This window comes from Rhamphochromis longiceps, linkage group LG12 (assembly GCF_057381845.1).
Source record: "Rhamphochromis longiceps isolate RC_006_pf linkage group LG12, R_longiceps_female_GT1.1, whole genome shotgun sequence".
NCBI lineage: Eukaryota > Metazoa > Chordata > Actinopteri > Cichliformes > Cichlidae > Rhamphochromis > Rhamphochromis longiceps.
This window is the reverse complement of record NC_140568.1, coordinates 31,976,494-31,997,419: the sequence shown is the minus strand read 5'-3', so window position 1 is coordinate 31,997,419 and position 20,926 is coordinate 31,976,494. Positions and strand designations below refer to the sequence as shown.

Here is a 20,926-nt window from a genome sequence, read left to right as displayed (position 1 = left end):
CTTTATAGACTGGATTAAGCTTTAAAAAGAGATTAAACCCCAGGTAAAAGTGGAGGGGTTATCTGCACTTGCATAGCCTGGAGGAAGAATCAGTGCGACATCAAATACCATGCACTGTGACGTCAGCACCAACCCTCGGTGACCAACCTTCTGAGTGCTGCTTTGATTGTGTTTCGTGTGTGTGTGTGTGTGTGTGTGTGTGTGTGTGTGTGTGTGTGTGTGTGTGTGTGTGTGTGTGTGTGTGTGTGTGTGTGTGTGTGTGTGTGTGTCACTTCCATTGTCCTTCATCTCCACACCATCTCACCTCTGGTCAGTGTCTCCCTTTTCTAACACCTTTTAAATCCATCCATGTAGCAACTCATTGTAACTTTAGCTGACTGCCTGTAGAGCCCTTAAAGAGTTCTTTCACAGTTTAAACAAAGTTTTTCTATTGAGTGCTGCTGATGTCCGCATTTGTCTGCTGCTTGTAAAGTGATGTGAAAACTAGCAGTATTTTTTAACATAACCATGACGGAAAAAACACCCCAAGTATTTGTTACTTATGAGCTTTTTTGTATGCATTCAATGTGCTACAGGCTGTGAGAAAGCTGGAGAGGTTAATAGTCAATTAACTTGAGTGCACTGGAAGGAGTGTTAAATATGCAACATAACAGACATTGAAACTGAGCTTGCATACAGTAAAACACCGATTACAAAAGAACTGCTAAGCTGCTTCACTATTATCATTTCAACCCTGAATGAGACCGATGTGGTCAAATGAGACATGTTCAAAAAAGGTAAGTATCCCCCCTCCGAGCCCCCCCCCAAAAAATATAAATTAATAATAATAATAATAATAATAACATTCCTTTTAATAATTCAGTAACCATGTCATACAAAAATAAAATCCTTACAGAAGGCTAATAAATTACTTAGATGTGGTATATTTACCTCTGTGAGGCCATTAGTGATTTAGGCCAAAAAATAATTTTATTGTTTAATGTTATCTAACCAGTAATAATTAGAGTGAAATTCCAAAAACTCATTTCACGGTCAAGTGGTCAACCTTTTCTAATTTAGTTAGATCTGGCTTTTTTTTTTTCATTAGTGCGTGCTTTAATATTAAAATTAATTTTTTTTTAAAAAAAGAAGAAACAATTAAAAATAGAATATTTAGAGAAGACAAAAAGAATACCTGTGATGGCTGACTTGCAACTCTCCAAGAAGCTGATTCTTGAACCACTGGTCAAAGTCCACATTGTCAAACAGTTCATAAGCTGCTAATCCCACTGCATTGTATACTGCAGAGAAAAAAGTTACACTGGTTACAATATTCACAATACGACTGACATGTTTCCCCTACAACAGGGGTGTCAAACTCAAATACACAGTGGGCCAAAATTCAAATCTGGAACAAAGTCGCGGGCTAACATTAATATTTATTGAAAAAAAAATCTTCCTCCAGATTTAAGAATGAATCTTTTCTTATAGACTCGAACACGTTTTGCTGAAAAACTGAATATGGAACAAGCAAAGCTTAATACTAAACAATATATATATTAGCTGTATAATACCAGTAGGCCAGCTCTAATAGTCATTTGGTATGGCTTCGCCGGCCAAATGTAATTAGGCTGCGGGCCAAATTTGGCCCGCGGGCCAGAGTTTGACACCTATGCCCTGCAAGAACCTTTTCATTTAACCATTGGTTAAATGCTTGTGCAACACATGCACAGCAGCACAGACAAACAGCTCTTGAGGCTCTTTGACGCAAGTGAAAACGCAAAATTTGATAAATTAAACTGCAGGGGACCATCACAAAAATGTAACTTCATCCAACTTAACATGGACATTTTAAAGAAGCGAATAAAAGCAAAATGGCTCAAGCTAAAGCTACAGAGCTCAGAGCCAGTCAGGCTCTGCCGGCCTTGACCAAGCTTGAGATGTTATTAGCAAACTTGAAAACTGGTAAGGTAAAACATGTCAGATAAATGCCGGTGTAGAGTCATTTGGGGTTACTGGAATGTAGCTGTGGTTTCCAACAAATTAATGCTTGTTGTGAAGCTTTCATTCTGCTAACAGTAGGCTGAATATGCTTCAAATATGCAGGCAAATATTAACATACAAAACAACAAAACAAAAAAAGAGTACATGTTATAGAAACATAGACATTATAATAATGATACTATAGGTTATGCTTCAGGCAGAAATTGGTGTAATGGTGACTAAAGGGCAGGGATGGCTCAGTAGGTAAAGTGGTCACCCCATGATCGGAAGGTCGGGGGTTCGAATCCACTGAACGGCTACCCTGAGGTACCCCTGAGCAAGGTACCGTCCCTACACACTGCTCCCCGGGCGCCTGCTTAGTGGCTGCCCACTGCTTCACTGAGTGAATGGGTCAAATGCAGAGAAAAACAAGTAATTTCCCCATGGGGATCAATAAAGTATCCATTATTATTATTATTATTATTATTATTAAAACGAAGAAGAGTGCAATAAAAGAATAAAATAAAAGATGATTAGAAAAAGAGTGACAGAATGAGAATATAATATAATATAAAAAGGGATAAAAGAACACACAATACAAGAAATAGTGGCTGTTACTATTTATAATTTATCTTCAGAAGTAATGAATTTTGAAATGGCAAAAAGCAGAGAACAGGACTGATAAAAAAAAAAACAAAACGAAGATAGACTGATCCGATTTACGGAAAAAGAAACAGACTTTTTCCATTATTTTAATTCTCTTGTATTATGTAAGGCTGAATATGGGGCAACTTGTGAAACAAAGAGCAAAACCATAAACCAGCAAAAACAAGGGAAATATAATCATTTAGGTGTCTATGATCAGTTTCAGAGGAGTTTAACACTTTAGATACATATTCTGTCATTTATTTTGAGAAAAACCAGGACTAATGATATGATGTACAGATGGACAGTGGAGTGGTGCAAAAGTAGCAATCTTATATTTTACTACTGACAAGGGAGGGACGTCTCAATAGGCAGCTAAGAGCTCTTTGGAATTGGTCTTTTTTGTTGGGGAAGATTTTTGTGTTAGAACAGTCAAACTCTGATACTCCCAGCATGACAGAGCAATAATTACAATGGAGTAAAAAGTACGTGAGCTTTTGACTGACCTGCATCCTTCATTAGCAACTGAACAGAGTCTTCCACATTGGTTGGGCCTGAAAAGACACAAATATACACTGGATTTAATTTCAGTAACAAGGCAATAAAATTAGCAATATAGCAGCATATCTATTGTCCCAGTATTGCTCTTTGACAGCGGAATGTATGTAAGGTATGTAACTGACAACTGGAAATTAAACAGGCACGTCACATCGGTCTTGCTTAAGCCATTTTGATGGGCTGTTCTTGCTCTCTAGTTGTATACTCAGGTTTCAAAATCAATAGATGTCTTCTTTCAACCATAGAATTACCCAAACTGGTGTTTTCCTTGCTCCAGCAAAACCAATTTCCACTCTGACACTTAAAATGAAAAGTAGCTCGAGAGACAGGGCAGAAGTGGACCTTGTAATCCACCCAAGCGAGCAATAGCACGACCAATTCAGCAACAGAACAAGAGCTACACACCAGTACCCCCATGAGATGAGGAGCAGTGTGCCAAATTTGCGTGTGTACATGACCGAGAGTTTAGAAAGGTGGACGTAATGACAGCCAATAGCAGAGTTCATACTGACTGTTAAGCTTAAATATTGAACTAAATCTGTGTTTCATCAACAGATGTGAATAGACTTGTTTGTACTATGCAAACTGCCTCAGACCATGTGTATGAGCAAATAATATATACTTATTTATGTTTCCAGACTGATGTCACCTAAAATTTGGTCAAAAGTAAGAATATTAATATTTATTATTATATTATTATAAAGACTAAAAATATCTTCTTCCCATCAGCCATCGGGCTACTCAACACCCACAATAAACTCCAAGCTGTCACTAAACACTGCCGATACTTGGGTGGGGATACAAAAAACCATGTCAAGTAATATAAATATTCATATGAAAGGGCACGGAGAAAGCTCTACAACAGACATTTTATTTTTTCAATGCAATGCCCAATCACGTCACAAAGATACCATAACAGGCCTACATCATGTTGTAATATAAAGATTATAAAAATTTTAGTATAGCCCTTGCCCTTTGAGGGGAATTACGTTTTTTTGTCTTCATCCTATTCTTATGTTAAATGTATGAAAATTATTAAAAACACTTCATGATGTCATTTATCACTTGTCACTCTAGTTTCAGTTACAGCAGTGAGTTTCTTATCTTGACTGATACATGAGCCATACCTTCACCTGCTCCCTTCATACTCTTTTGGTCTACCTGGTAGCCCCCCCCCCCTGCACAAACTTTGATGTCAAACCTTTTTTTTTTTGTGCCTTCAATATCAGCCACAGTGCATGTCTCAGGGGATACAGAACTCATCTCCTCTGTTACTGGAGCCTGAGCCTTGCTTTTTTCTTTCCCATTTTTACCATTGTCATTTCAGAGGAAACACGGTGGACAGTTGAACCTTCTCTGGCACTATTTTTTAATCTTTTTATTTTTTTTGTCAGAAATTCTCCTGCACAGAACGTTCCAAAGTTAATGTTTCTTTATTTAGAGAAATGGAGGTGTTGCAGATTGTGAGCCAATCGCTAATATAAGCAGTGCAGTAAGAACAAACTCCAGAATATTCCATGAATCTGATGGTAGTTTTGTGTGTTTACTTTTTCTTCCACACTTTAAGTAAAATTTATATGCAAATATTAGTGACTCAGGGCCAATTTCTCTACTTACAGCTGCATGAGTAAGGGAATATACTGTAGCTGAACAGACGTATTCAACACAGTCTTTACACAAGTATAACTTCTTATGCAAACTTCTTAAATTAAAAAAAAAAAAATCACTTATTTTGTAAAAAGTTGAAATTAAGATTACTTGGCACAAAAATTATTGTTAAAAAAAAATTCTTAAAGTTTGTGTTTTGTTTCTGTGATACTTGCACTTTTTTCCCCTAAAAAGGACCTCCTGGGATATGAATTGTCACATATTGGTGGGAGAAGTTGCACGTTGTTGGTTTCATTTTTGCCTTTTCTATTGTTTGTTTTAGTTTTTTAAGGTTAATAACCAAAAAAACCCACTGTTCACCACAATCAGGCTACAAAATGATTTGTACAAACAGCCTCTAAAATGATGATAAACTGAATCTATTTATGCATTATAAAGATGTATGAGTGTGTTATTTTTAGCTAAATGTGTCCAATTGACTGGCTCCTGCCTATACAGTTTTCATTTCCAAGGTGTTAAAAATTCACTGGAATGAAATTAGACTATGTGATTTGTAGGTATAATGCTTAAACTGACCCTGGAGATTCTGAACCATATCCAGCAGCACTGGTGTCAGGGTCTGGCTGTAGTTGTGGAAGATATCCAGGAACAGTACTTCTGTGCAGGGCTAAATACAGAAATAAGTTAGAACAAATAAAAATAGAGACAGGTAGTTGACAGAATATTAACACATGCAGCATCACATTTAGCGCAAGTCATTACAGTTACTTTTTATAGGATCACAATTCTTTAGTCTCAACAGCACGTTGGGTTCTGCTGGGCATTTAGAGGTGGGATAAGGTGAGGAGTGCAGCTATCGCATTAATATTTGATAAGGACAAAAACAAAAGTCATACAAAAAGGTGCGACAAAAATAAATAAACAATACATTGTGTTCCCAGTTCAATAGAAATGCAATCAATATAACACTGTTAGGAGATTTTTGTGGGTGTTTATGCTCAATAAAGAAACGGCCTAGACAACTTCATTAGTTTACTGGGTTAGAAAAAGCATATTAAAAAGGTGTAAGAAAGAGGTCATGGTCTGTGCCGTTTGTGAAAACATCCCATTTGCCACAATATCAGTGAGAGCTTATATACTGGTAGCATAACCGGTCCTCTTACACGGTACTTCAATCAGCTTCATGAGAATAGGACAAACAGAACAGATTCTAACTGATACAGAAACGATCCGTCCTGAGGTTCACAATATGCTAAAAAGCTGTTCAAATGAGTTTTGAGAAAAGAACAAGTCTGCCACTAAGCTTAGTGGTTGCTTATTTTAGCCTATATTTACATGCACAATTTTTAAAAGTAAGTGTTCTACTTGGAAAGCAGCAAACTCTTTTGTTCATTAAAAAAACAAAAGTTTTAAATTACATATGAATCCATTGTAAATCAGCAGTTGCAGCATACATTTGTGGATCCTGAGGCTATGAGCGTATCTGTGGCAATTTTAAAACTTCTCTCAAAAACAGAAAAGCTTCATAATTAATTGCCATGCACATGTATGAATTGATGTGTGAATTCAGAAGTTACTAGATTCCAACATATATAAATAAAATCATCCTCTAAGGCATTCCGTTTTATAGCGCTGCATTTTAAACAAAAAAAAAAAAAAAAATCAGAATCACCGATGCATTAAAAGGTATGGAAATTCACAAAATTGTTGTTTTCTAGAAAAATTCAAAACTGAAGTAATTAGATGTTTAATAAGTTCTTAGACCATAATGCCACTTTTCTTCTGCTGCTGGATGCCTTAAATGCATAAAAACTTGTACAAGGCTTAGAGTTCACTGAAAGAATGTGTTACTGTACTTCAAAGAAACAGCAGGGCAGACATTTGTCATCTGAAGTGATGAAAGTAAGTGGAATGGGGCACAACACAGGAGAGGGATAGAGAAGAAATAGGACCATGGATAAAAGATTATGTCATGCATCAGCAACAGCCTCTAAAACTAACTAGACTCATGACAACCTTTAAAACTCCAGGCGCCACTAAATGTTTTATGATGCTGCCATGTATACAGTCAACCACCACAGAACTGCACAGCATTTCTGAAAATACAGCACACATAGAAATATGTAACAATACCACTGCAATTAACTTTAATGAAACTGGCTGTTATGATCATTTAAATCTACATTTTTATGATCGTAAAGACAGACATAATTGATTTCTGTCTGTTCTCGACATTCAGTTTTACCCAAAAACACAGGGGATCGATTTATTTTTGCTTTATTAATTCCTCTAATGCTTATTTTTTTGTATGATGAGGCAAATATTTAATTTCCTTCTTTTGAGCATAAGATCGAACAGACTGTTCTTCCATACCAACTCAGTGTGCTATATATGTAACAGTTCAAAGTACTGGTACTCATATAGCACTTTCCTATTCTAACTGAGCACTCAAAGCAAAGCAAAACATTCACCTATCCATAAACGCTCATGAACGTACTGGTAGAGGGGACTGAATCACTGATCTTCTGATTAGTGGATGACCTGGTCTACCCTCCTGAGCCACAGCTACCCTATTAATTTACAATTTCTCTGCACATATATATAGATGCATATAAAAATATACTTACCCGCAGACTGTATTTCCAAGAGTCACCACCTGTCTCTTCCACAGCTGAAACAGTTACAAAAAATAATTATCTGTTAGAAAATGTTGATTAGGAGGTGATGGCTGACACTGCACAACAGAAACATCATATATATTATGACAAAGCCCTGAAATTGCAAGTGTGTTTTCTCACACACACTCTAATATGTGGCTCTGACTGACTATAAAATTGGATTCAAATGTCAACAGACTGAACTCCCACACTGGGCCCTTGTGGTTTTAGCTTTATGAAGTGTTATGTCTGAGTGGTCAGTGTCATTACATAAAGCTTGTGAGGACACTATGATGTTTTGAAAATATAGCAAGATCTCAAATGCTGCCTATAACTACAAACGCGCACCAAGAGCTATACCCTATAAATTATGTCAATTGACAGTTTTAAGGAGAATCAAAAATACGTATTATAAATCACAAAATATTGATTTAAATTGCTTTAAATCTGCAAACTGTCCAATTTATGGATGAAGGGTATTAATATAATATGGTCATATGATGGTAGCAATCATTTACCTAATGCTGTAGATTCTCCCTAATACATCAAAATTTAAAATACACAAAAAAAACAGACATTGCAAAATCCATACAAGTTCAAATTTGCGAGCATATTTGTAGATGTGATATTACCAAAGCTCTCAGGGTCCTCTTCCCACATTGCTAGCTCTTCCTCTGTGAGAAGGAAGTAGTGTGAGACAAGCCGACGTCCAATCTCTGTCAGTGTGGGGTGGGTGAAGAATGCCGTCTTGATTTTGTGAGCTTCCAGGCTCTCTGGTTTACTGTCTGAAGGATGGAGAAATACAACAATAAATAAAGGAAAAAGACAACATTTCAGTCGTAAGTCATCACAAACACAGACACTTTTCTTCAAAATATTGTTACTTAATACAATACAAACATTGTATTATAGCAGTAGTGTTGCTACAGACATTTAGTACGTAAGATTCCTAAATATAAATAAGGACTGCAAGGCAAAATCTCTTAATTTTAGGCAACGAGCAGCTGAAGTAATCCTCAAGTGTGACTCATTTTTGCTGTCTGCTCATTAACTTCAAAATCATAATTCATTTTAATAGTGTTTCTGGTAAAAAGAAAAAGAAAAAAAATCTGCTCTGTTGCTCATTTTTTATTTTGTATTAATTGTGCATGATTTAAGGTTACAGTACAAGAAGAAAATTAAACAGCCCTTTAACTTCCTCATTTATCTTCTCTGTTATAGGAAAGCAAACCTGAAGTCATGACCAACTCTGACACAACAACACAGTCAGATATTCGAATGAAACCCAGAACCTTGGATTGTTAGAATGGGAAAGTTCTCGAGTAAGGAACCCCAGAGATTATGCTAGCTGACACAAGAAAGGCCAACTGCTGTGCCATTTGCTAATGAAGCACTAGAAACCTCAGACCGCTTGGGAAAAGAAAAAAGAAAAGAAAAAATACATGGAGCTGCGATAAAGTACAGTGACACCGATGGCGTTATAGCCCTGTGCTATTGAAACTCGCTGTCAGTGACGCGTATTCAAGGGCTTGTGGCATTTCTGCTGACTTTTAAATCACAAACCTAAAATGAAATGTTTATTACCTACAGAGAGCATCATTTTCATTTTTAGTATTATCACGTATATTTTTCAGTTATTCTCCAACCCTTCAGACTCCTCTTTCCCCGAGACACTCACAACTTACCATCAATGTTCTTGGCGGGTTTGTAGGCATCATTCTTTACAATCATCTTGATGAGGTTCATGCACTGAACAATAAAACGTTCAAAGGTCACTCCCTCTCCTGCAGGCGTGAACACGTAGGTAACAGCAAACTCCAGGGAACGCTGGATTAGCGGTATAAATGCGCATGGATGGTATTCCAGGAAATCCAACAACTACGTGAGAGGAAGGGGTAGACAGAACACAAGGACAGATACATAAAAACAGTGGTAAATTTAAATATTTTAAAGAAGAAGCTATAACAGGCCAGCCTCAGAGGCAGAATGCACAACCTATTCATGAACAACTAATGCAGTCATTTATATCATCATAAATTAATAGACGGGTCAACTCACAACTTTAGTGTACAAAATGATGGTCTTTTCCAGCTTTTCTCTGCATGTGCTGTCTGAACCAACCTGGCGACCTGATATAAAACAATCACATAGCTTTGTTACTTAAAGCAGTATTACACTAAATATATGCATGCAGCATTCTAGGAACTCATTTCATTTAGATCCAAGATACTGGACTAAAAGGTAGGAAGCAGGAGCTGCATCTCCAACTCTTATTAAACTCTTATTTAAAAACAAAAACAAACAAAAAAAAGAAAAGAAAGCAAGCAATAATAAAAATTTTAAGAGCTTTATAATCCTGGATATTCAATGCACAAATGACAAAAAGGAGGAGGAAAAAACTGAAAACCGAATCACTCTGAATTAGTCGTTAGCTCTATTTTGGAAGAATTTATTTAGGACGTCTTTGAGATCAGTATTAGTATTTTATTCTAGTATTTTCCACTTCAAGGCCAACCTCTTCAGTGATTACAAGTTTATTACTTGCATCTGAAATAAAAATGTTTACGATCTCAGAGCTTAGGCAGAAAAGCCTTAAAGATAAAGACTGCCTGCTAGATGACAGTGATAGCGACCTAACATTAACAGACATATCATCTCTAAAGATCCTGTGTTGGCAGTATAGTGGCATTATTTTTTATAGAGGGTTTACTCTATTGTGAAGGCAAAAAAAAAAATCTGAATTTTTAAGCAAGATCTTCAGTTTGAGGATTTAGAAATAATCAATATAAAGATCAGAAGAAGTCTCAAAGTCTGACAAGAAAAGCAAATAAGTAAGTGTCCGAAGTCTTTATAATTTCTAATGGCCATCAATTGGTGCACTTGATTTTAGTAAACATTTACCTAATGCATATTAAAGTACCAACCACATTGGAAATGACTTTTTCAATGATGCTTGACAGTCACTTTGTAAATTAATGTTTTAGATTAAAACAAAATAAAGCAGATATGATTTATGGCTTGGCTACTTTGTGACTGAAAGTTCCTACTGCATGTGTATGGTCTCCTCAGGTTCTCAGTCAGATTCACATTTTTGCTTCTTAAGAGCTTAGAAGGATTTTATATTAAAATCCAGGTCTGAATATCTTTAAAAGTATCTTTTAATTCCAGTGACATCTATGCATCAAATACAATTTCATCAGCATAAAAATGGTATTCTCATATGTGCAGAATGAACAGCAGAGTGCCCAATATCTAGGGACACATTCATCAATCAACTTGGAATATGAGTTAAAATCACTACGAGATGTAATACACCAAAAAGAGATGCTTTTAACCGATGGTAGAAAACATAACTGACATTTTACTTATCAAGAGATAGGGGAAAACCCTTTCAAGGATCTCAGACTGATGGACAAAAATTTAAAAAAATAAATAAAATAAATTGCAAAAACATGTTGCTCTTATTGTCCCAAGTGAGCTAACAATGCCATTTACATCAATAGCTGCAGTACAAGGAAGACAGGAAAGAAAAGAAAGGGGGGCAAGAAAGTTGACTCTCCAGCTGAGACTTCCTTTTCTTTAAAGTCAGATGCCCACTACACCTTGCTGACTGATAATCCCATGAGTCCTTTACAAGCGCTGATGCATATAATAAAGTACAGTAATATTAAAAATTAGAAAATAAATGACTCGCTCCCTCTGATGTACATTTTGGCTCCATAAAACCACTCCTGATTCTAGAGGCAATAAAGATGTCCTCTATAGTATACATTCTTGCCAAACCCATTGATGAAATCAGCTCTGCCAACAACAGTCTCATACATTCCTCCAACCACTTGTGAGCATGCAAGGTCATTGTTTCCTTCAGCTTCATACACACTAAAACTTCCATCAGCATGTACTAATTTGAAATGACAAAAGCTTCACTAAAAAAGCAAAATAGGTTAATTTTGCTTTGTTTACTTTTTTGGCCACATATTCTTGAGCCATACAAATTTTCAGAGCCCACTGCATTCTAACTGAATTCGTGCTCATGCTATTGTTTCTCTGATGATATGCAACAGTTGGTAATGTTAGATGTGCAAAGTCACCCACGTACTAAGGAACCAATATCTGAGCGATCAAAAATATCTTTAACTAAGCAAAGAAACATATTTGAAGAATTAAACATTTATTCATTGTTATTAAAAGATAAGCAGCTAAGAAAAAAATATATACATGTATATTACAAGAATATAGTGACTGACAAAAATAGACGGGCCATCTGAGTAAAAACCTCAAAGATAAAGAGTCTGACATCAGAATGGACCACAAACATCGTCCCCAAGATACCAGTGTATATAGCTGACCTTATCAGACTGTGCAGAGCTGATATTTCTCACCACAAGCACTGAGCTGTCTTTCCGTTTCCCCTATCTGTCAGGCCAAAATACCAACAGGACCATGATCCTGTCTCCACTGCCATCAGCAGGGTGAATATTAGAAGTGATAGTACTGGCTGATACTGCTAATGATATTTTTCAACATCTGCTGCTACGGCAGATGGTGGAGTTGTGCCTGAGATTTATCTCAAACTGATTGGATGCTATGACAAACTTTTATACAAAAGAAAAAGAGACCATAAATAGCGAGATGAGAAGAAAAGTAAGCTTACGCAGCTGCCAATGACCCAAGTAGTTCCCAGTGGATAGAAATCCAGCACAAGGGCATGAGAAACCTGTTTAACTGATGGAACTGCACTGCTCAAAAAAAACTTAAGGAACACTTGATCATCACAAGAAAATCAATGGCTCCATAAACAGGACTTTATGGAGTCTGGTTCTGACAGAAGCCACGACTTCAATTAGGTAAAACAGGCGGCCAACGTCCATGGTGCTGGGCTGTGAGCACAGGTCCCACTAAGGATGTTGGGACTTCATGAGTGTTGCATGAAGTCTTTTTCTGACAGTTTGGTCAGGAACCTGCACATTAGAAGTCATTTTGTCACCTTTTGTTGAAGAGCTGGGTTGATGCCGTTCTACAATCCTGTCCTACTCTCCTGAAACTGCTAGAAAACAAAGCGAGTTTTCTTCCAACACCATGCACTGGCTCCATGTACATTCTGGAGGAGCTAAGCTACTTGTGCAACCTGAATGGGCTGCAGATACTGTCTTATGCTATCAGTAGACAATTTATTTACACAATAGCTAAGCATACGTCAACTCTAGTATTAAGGAGGGAATATTAGTATTCATGGTTTATTGTCCACAGAGCCAGAAACTTTTTATTATCAAACAGAAAATAATGGAAAAATACACATTCCTGACAAAGAAGCAACAGGCTTTTTGTCTGCTGATCACAGACTAATCGTGAACAACCGTGTAGTCACACCTCACAGGCCCATCGTGATCCAGATGAAAGAAAACCAAAAAGGGGTCTTTGGAGATTAGATTAAAAGTAGATTCTAAATTCCTGGATGAATTTCTGTGACACTTTAGTACCTAGAACAACATGACCCAAAATTGCAAATACCTTCCATCAAAAGAAGTCCCCACTCAAAGGCTGTGATTAATTAAAACACAGGATACATTCCACTCACCCTCAGATTGTTTTGAGCAGCACTGTTGAAACTCGTTAAATACACTGTTAAATAGCAATGTTGTCTTTTTGAGTTTAAAAGTTTGTGAAGTGAAAGAAATACTGTTTTAAATTCAACTGCTGCTCATAACCAGAATATAAAACTACAGGTCAGGAAAACGTTGAAAAACGACACAGTAAAGAACTATCATCACAACTAAAGCAACATAATATCAAGGAAAAGAGGCAAATAATAGGATAGGAGCGGCTGATAGGTGGGATTATGTCGTGCTTTTTTTATTCCGTGAACTTACTGTATGTTCACATGCGCACGCACGTGATTATCAAAGACAATTCATTATGTCTTTTAATTTTTTCAAGACATAAAATATTCATAGATTAGGATGTCTTTAATTCAAACTATTTTTTTAATAAAAAAAAAAACTTGTAATTAGACATGTTCCAATACTTCAGAATATAAATTAATGAAAAACAAGGCTCGTTAGGATGACTCTCTCTGAACTTTTCATTTTCAATGCGACCACCTAACTTCAGAAATTATAAATTATCGGAGACTTTTCAGGAAATGCCTTCTGCGTGCACTACATGAAGCACCACTAACACGTTTACTGAAGTGTGAAGCCTACAATCATATACTTGAGGAAAAAGAAAGCAACATATACTTACAGCATTCCAAGAACTGTTTTAGCCTTTCAAACACTGCATTCAGGAAGCCCTAAAAAGGAAGAGAGGGTGAAAAAAAGTTTAATTTCTGACATTTTTGCATTTGAATTACTGATGATGGCTTCATTAGTATTGCTCCAGGGGATATATACTGACAAGGGAATAACTTTTGGTATCTGTGTAGGTGGGGATGCTTGCAGCTTTACTCAGGAGTATACATATATATATATCGTTAGCTTCATAGCATAATTGCCTAAGTCATTTGACTAAGTCAATGACTTAGGCACTTATGCTATGAAGCTAACGATATATATATATATATATAAATAAAAAGGTGCCAGCTACTCGGTATGAAAGAGAATCAATTTTCTGTAGCCTGGTATAGTCATGGCTTAGCATGGGAAATTAGATGATAGATGGAGACACAACTGTTTAGTTCTGCAATAATGTGCACCCTTGAGGTCAACAGCAGTGGCATTAATCACGCGTTCAGCCAACACAGTCTAGTCAACAACTAAAGGTCCTAAAAAGAGTGAGTGAAGAAAGGGGGGGGGGTCACAAGTGGAGCACAGAAGACAGTGTGGAAAATTACAGAGAACACAGTTCACAGCAAGCGTTCGATATGCTCATGGTGGGATTTAGACAGAGGGGTATAGGCAAGGTGCATTGGGAGGATATCAAAATGGAGCATGTAGGAAATTACAAACTGTGAAAAGGGGGTGGAAAATAATTTTCAATCAAATCAGCCATGTCAAAAAATATTCTAGAACTAAAGAGGAAGGGAAATGAGGCTAATAGCAATGCCAGGGAAGAATGCACAGGATGAGGAGAAAAGCAAACAAATGTCAGCAAAATGAACAGAGATGGAAAATGGATACAGAGTGATAGTCATCAAATGGGTATGTCAGCAGTAGTGTGAGAAGTAGGAGATGAAAAAGGCAGATGAGTGTCAAATAGGCTAGTTCGCTTTGAGAAAAGATCTAAGGGAAAGGCAGTAAGTGGCAATTTAAGTAGTGAATGTTTTAGCTCTGTGATCAGGTATATGGGCACAGACCAGTTTTACAATGGCACAAGTGAATGTGCCTTTTTTTTAATGCAGAACTTTTTGGAATGGAGTGACACCAAGATGCTGGAAAGCTCCTGGATGTTATTCATCCAGCTTTAGTGTTTTTTGTCTATGTCGAACAAGCTCTATTGAAATTCTATTGCATCCTCACTCTTTTAGTGATTGTTTGACAATCAAGCCAGGAAGATTATCAACTGTAAAATGAGTTTTACAATTCATCACTGTGGCAGCCTGTGTGCAGAGTGACAATGTTCTTTATTCTTAGAGACAGTATTTTCCAACTCACTGCAGTTCTGCAATAATGCAGTCACTGTGGTGAGAAGAAAACAAACGTAATCTTTTCAGAACGCTCATGTCATGTGTAAAGAGATTCATTGTAAAACAACTTTTTAATGGGACCACAAGTATGAACTCCATAAACGATGCCATAGAGCTGTGACACACTAAGCAGAGTTCAGGGGAAGTGCCAACTTAGAAGAGATGGCTGCACAGCTCATTCTTCTGAAAATGTGGAATTTGAATACACTGGACACTAAAATCAATGGCATATAGTAATGTGCAAAAGTATCAGTCCACCGCTTTGTTCCTTTAAAAGTTTGCTAGGGAAATGGGAACAGCAATATATTAAAACATGTACACAAATGGCAATGTAGTCTATAAGGCAAAAAAGGGAGCTTGCACACTTCTAATGAGCTTGAAGGTCAACATTTGGGATGACCACATTTATTCTCCAACACAGCCTGAACTCTTATGCAAGTTTTCTTGCAGCCTTCAAGTAGTTTTAAAGGACAGTTCTCCGAACTTTATGTCGGTTTTATCACACATTGCTTCAGTGATGTTGAGGTCTGGGCTCTGGGGAGGCCAATCTAGGATGATTGGTGTTCCATTGTTCTTATGCACCAAACTGGTTATTATATAGTTCTTTCCTAATCCACTTGAGCGCTCAATCTGCTTTAGTCACTCACTTATACATGCACTAGAGCTGGGCGATAGAACGATAACGATATGTATCGCGATATAACTTTTACTCGATAGAGAAATTAAGCTATCGCGATAGACCTCGCCGCTCTTGTCCTCTTAAAAAAAAAAAAAAAAAAAAAAAAGATCAGCCAATCCAAATTAAGTAGCGCAGAGCCGAACCAATCACAGCCGCAGCGTCACGCCGCGTGACTTGTAACGTACAGCACAAGTGCCAAGCCGCACGTGTGTTTGTTTGGGAAGCAGCCAGCGGGTAATGGAGGAAATGAGCGTGACCGAAGAGAAAACAGATGATGGCTCCAACGCCGGAGAGATTGTCGAACGGAAGAGCCATAGAAGTTCCGTAGTGTGAAGGTATTTCAGCTATTTCAAGTCTGACAAAAAACAGAGTAGCGTGCACTGTAAATTGTGCCGAAAGCAAGTCTGGAAATACAATAAACTGGTGCATGCGTCACACTGTGCGCCACGTTATTGTTTCGGTGAAATGAATTTCTACAATACTGTTACTGTTAATTCTACTCTCTGCAGTGTTTAAATGCTTACATATACACACAGTTACTGTCCGTCCACACATACGACTCGGTTCTGCTTCTATGCCCCAGCTTTGTTTACTTTTTCCCACCGAGGCTTCTAGACTTCTGATTGGCCAATATTTCTGCACGGTTAGGAATCTAGCGCCACCTGCTGCTTTGGCATGTTCATAGCAGCGTTTTCCTTCATTTCTGCCTTTACGTGTGGACGGGATTATTTTTTAAAACGAAAACGGAAAATCTCCGTTTTCAAAAATACCCGTGTACGTGTGGACGTAGCCTCAGTCTCTGACTGGAAGCGCTAATTCGTCATTCGGCTTTTGTCAGACTAAAGTAACTGTTAAAACTGTTTGAAAAGCTAAGCTATACAACAAGGAGAGATTGAGAATTTCCTTTTAGTTCTCAGTTTATTTGATATTGACAAAAGTTAGTCAGTTTTGTCTGTTCTTCTGTAACACAAACTAAGATTTATTTTTAGAATTTATATTTTGTTTCTAAGTGGAATTGACAATTTAGTCTGTTTCGTTTGTTCTATTTTGAAACTTAAACGCTTTAGCGGCTGCCTTTTGTGTAGTTTGCAATATTTGCCTTTATTTATCTGAAAAAGTCTCATGTTCCTTAAGTACATCTACCCTGTTGAACTTATTATGGGAAATAAATATTTAAATAAAAACAAGCTGCTGATTATTTCACATTTTACTTGTGAGCAACAGCACATTTAAATCTTACAAATATAGTTATTTGGCTTATATCGTGATAGATATCGTTATCGCCTGAAATGAAAAAAACATATCGTGATATGAAAAAATCTCATATCGCCCAGCTCTAACATGCACTTTTTGCAATCCTTTTCTACCCAAGAGTTTTCTATCTAACACTCCACACACTCCAATGAACAGATTGGAGAGCAACTTGGGTCCAGTATCTCAACCAAGGATACTTATCGACTGGAGCAACCAGCCATCGAACCACTAACCTTATGCAGATATGCTTTTACTACACTGGCAGTGTGTTTAGGATAACCCCCATGCTGAAGAATGAAGCTATTGCCTACCAACAACATTTTCCAGACAGTATTTGATGGTGGATCCTCCACAAAGCCTCCACTGTGTTTTACTGTACACACTCAGTGCTGTACCTCTCTCGGTCTCCCCTGTAGATACTGACATCAATCTAAACTAAAGAAAATTCAAGTTCGCATTTATCACTCCATAAGACCTGTTGCCAGTTAGAACTCATTTTCAGTATAGTTCTTGTGTAATTTGTCATACCTCAAACCTTTTCTTCCTATTTCCCTTCCTTTCAAATGGCTTCTTGATTATCACCCCTCAACTGAGACCATTTTTGTTGAAGCTTCAGTGAACAGTAGATGGATCAGCTGAAAGGTCAGATCCATTTCTCACTTCTTTTATCATCCACTTGAACCAGTTTTTTGTTTGTTTGTTTTTAGGGCACTGCACACCATGCCATGATATATCATGTTTTCAGCTAATTGCTCTTTGGGAATCACCTTATTGGTGCAAAAATATTAGTTTGTCATCTTTGGTGGGGTGTTTTATGCACTGAACTAAATAAATGGAAACAAATTATGTGCTTTCAGTAAAAGACACAATTTAAAATTTGTTCTTCGCTATCCTATCTGTCATGTGTAGACACAAATCAAATCAAATTTATTCGTATAGCACAACACTAGTTGATCCCTTGAATTAGGTGTTTTTTAAAGCTTGAATGATTCAGAGGTCAGCGTTAAGTGGCTTTAACAAAAATACCTCCTCTGAAAATGGTCAGGTACAAGGACTGGACTGAACTGGACTGAAAATGACCAAAAAAGAAAGTGTCCAAAGAAAAACTTTCAAAGACCTTCACAAAGCCTGCAGAACTATTGCTCAACACCACTTCGTTTTGTTCCTTGGAAGCAAAAACAAATCCACACTATTGTATGAGGAGAACAAAGAAATTAGTCTCTATATTCAGTGAGCACTACAGCAAGACCAACTAACCAAGCCTTTTAGGATCATTCTATGTAAAGTCAGTCAGTTCCTGACCACTTCATAAGTGGCTAACTGTTTTATTTTGTTTTTTTTATACCAACTTTTGTATATTTAATAAAACAATGCAGAATTATAACATCAAGCTATGAATGGGTTGAATTTTTGCTGTATTTCATTTTTTTATTTTTTCAGTATTTTTGAGCCCTCATAACTTCATAAGAAGAGGACCTAGTTAAAACCGAGTGTCACAACATATTAAAAAAAAAGAAGTCTTTTTTGGTTCATAGCTATTGTTGGGTAATAATAATGCCTGAGCAAAACAGTACAAATTAAATGTCTAGAATGTAGACTGACAGGAACGAGCAGCATTAGTTTATCTGTTACTGATGACTTAAAATCTGAAAGAAAACTAGAAATTTTCAAGGGTTACAGATTTATTATTATGTGAAAAGGTGCTCAATCAACATAAGTTATAGCATATAAAAGGTGTCCTTTATACACATAATATCAGGCTCATCTTATAGCATGATTCTTATTATTTTGTTATAGAACATTTGACACACATCAGCTATCAAAATCAATGAAGCAACTCAAGCAACCCAGTAACCTACAGACACTTCATTTCAGTTCCTGACAGAAACATGACCTTGAAAGGGAACTGGAAATTAGATCATGCAGTATGAATTAAAAGGGTTTTCTTCATCATCACACCCATCATCAAAGGAAGAGCAAAATGAGAGGTGACAACTCATCAAATTCTTAAAGAACTAATCAACACATAAGCATGACACATCCATAAACCATCACAACTCTCTGACAAACTTCAATAAAAAACATGGAGCAGTAGCTAAAAACATTCAAAACAATTTAGACTCCTGTTACTAGATACAATTTAAAAAATACTGGCAACTGCCAGTGCTACCCCTCAGCCTTCTAATAGACACACCTATGACATCAATTGAAACTCCTCAGTGCACTTATTCTTGAGTTATCACACTCACAAACTTGCGTGGTAGTGACAATTGCCCATCAGTCTTTTGAGCTGAGGTTTAAAAAGTTTAACACATGGCAAAAGAGTGAATAACTATAAGTTTTCTATTCAGAAAAAAAGGTAATTTCTTATTAACTGTTTTTTTTAATTGATTTAAGAGACATTACCCACTCTGAATCAGCTCTTTTCCCCCAACATTAACTTTAAGTTATGTCCAATAAAAAGAAAGGAATAAAATTTTGGAAAAAGGAAACTTTTTCCTTTGTCTCCAAACAATCAAGGGTCTGACTCAGACTCACTGCAATCACTCTCAGACAGCTTTTCAAATAATTGCCATTGCCAACACATTGCAATCAATGTGAGACAGTCTGCTCCAATAAGCACAACTTGGCTATGACGCATCTCTGTGCAACAGGGGAGTCGACTCAAATGGTTGCTAACTGGTTGTTTTCCGATTATATTCCTATATACTGTAAAAGCAAGACTGCTGAGTGCCCATATCATTCTGTAGATCAATCTCCACCCACAGCAGCTACATCCCTATCAGAGGAGGGAATTCTCTTTGAGATCTACAAGACTCTGGCTGGACTCTGAATGTAAGTAATTAATGTGGTAGTTAATGTGAACTTCTGCGTATGTAGACGGCAACACGTTTACAAAGGATTTTGCCAATTTTACTTATCACAAGCAGATTGCAAATTTGACCCCATTCAATCGCAAGACTGCACCTCACTGTGAGTAGTTGCAGACCTGGTCCCCATCTTTTCAGCAATCATTTGAAAGGCAACAAGATCATTGTACACAATGGCAATCCTTTTTGTCATGTCAGGTTCGAACCACTGTTTTTCCAAGTGTAAATACAGCATTAAACAGTTTAAGATAGTTACTCTGTGCTTAGTCATAATGGCATTATGTTGTTTACTTGTTTCTGTGAGAACCTTCAACGCCTAATTATTTTTAAAAGATTACAGAACTTCTTCCAGTGCACACTTGGAGCCTAATATTAATATTTTTAAAGAACTTGATTTTAACATAGTGAGTTATATTAAAACATGGTTGCCTAAGTAGATTCAAGGTAGGCATATTCCTGTGTTTATTCAGCACCAGGAGAATGAAAACAGCTATTAAAGTAGTAATTACTAAGAAAAGCAACAATGTAAATTAAATATGAAATATTTACTTTAAAACACTACAATGAGCTGGAATAACCAGTGAAAGCATGAGGCAAACATCCGTTTAATGAAAATATTGTGACCATCTTATAACCTTCAGCCTGGAGGCTAAGTTGTCGTCTCATTAGTGGAGAAACAGGGGCGCAGTAAACATTTTTTTCTGTCATAAAAATGTCCTTGCCATCTACAAGCATAAAAAAAGCAGGAAAAAACAAATAAAGCAATAAAAATCAGAAATGACAGAAACATAACAGCAGAAGCACAAAGACAGAAACGGCACAGCAACAACAGACCACATTTTTAATGTTAATGACTCGTTGACCTTTTGTGACGACTTACATTGTATCAAAGACAAAAGGACAAACTGAATTCCCCTTTGGCAACTAACATTTATTTTTAATTTTCAGTTGTTCTGGCTTTAATATATTGACAGAACCTATATATATGTGTATCATAAATTACTAATAGCCAGCAATTCTGGATAGCTTCAAGCATATCTTTAATGTCAAAGTTGTTACTGACTGCCTT

The 20,926-nt window shown here is 36.8% G+C and overlaps 1 protein-coding gene across 1 annotated transcript in view; it reads right to left on the bottom strand.

Annotated features, from left to right (window-relative positions):
* Nucleotides 1-20,926, bottom strand: part of ipo11 (importin 11) — a 132,687-nt gene that overhangs the window by 82,728 nt on the left and 29,033 nt on the right. The window contains exons 8-15 of the mRNA XM_085425826.1: nucleotides 13,674-13,722; nucleotides 9,489-9,559; nucleotides 9,116-9,308; nucleotides 8,063-8,215; nucleotides 7,401-7,444; nucleotides 5,350-5,440; nucleotides 3,114-3,161; nucleotides 1,175-1,280 (exon numbers count right to left, since the gene is read on the bottom strand). Of these exons, the coding sequence (XP_085281952.1) occupies nucleotides 1,175-1,280; nucleotides 3,114-3,161; nucleotides 5,350-5,440; nucleotides 7,401-7,444; nucleotides 8,063-8,215; nucleotides 9,116-9,308; nucleotides 9,489-9,559; nucleotides 13,674-13,722 (755 nt within the window). The remainder of the gene's footprint in view (nucleotides 1-1,174; nucleotides 1,281-3,113; nucleotides 3,162-5,349; nucleotides 5,441-7,400; nucleotides 7,445-8,062; nucleotides 8,216-9,115; nucleotides 9,309-9,488; nucleotides 9,560-13,673; nucleotides 13,723-20,926) is intronic.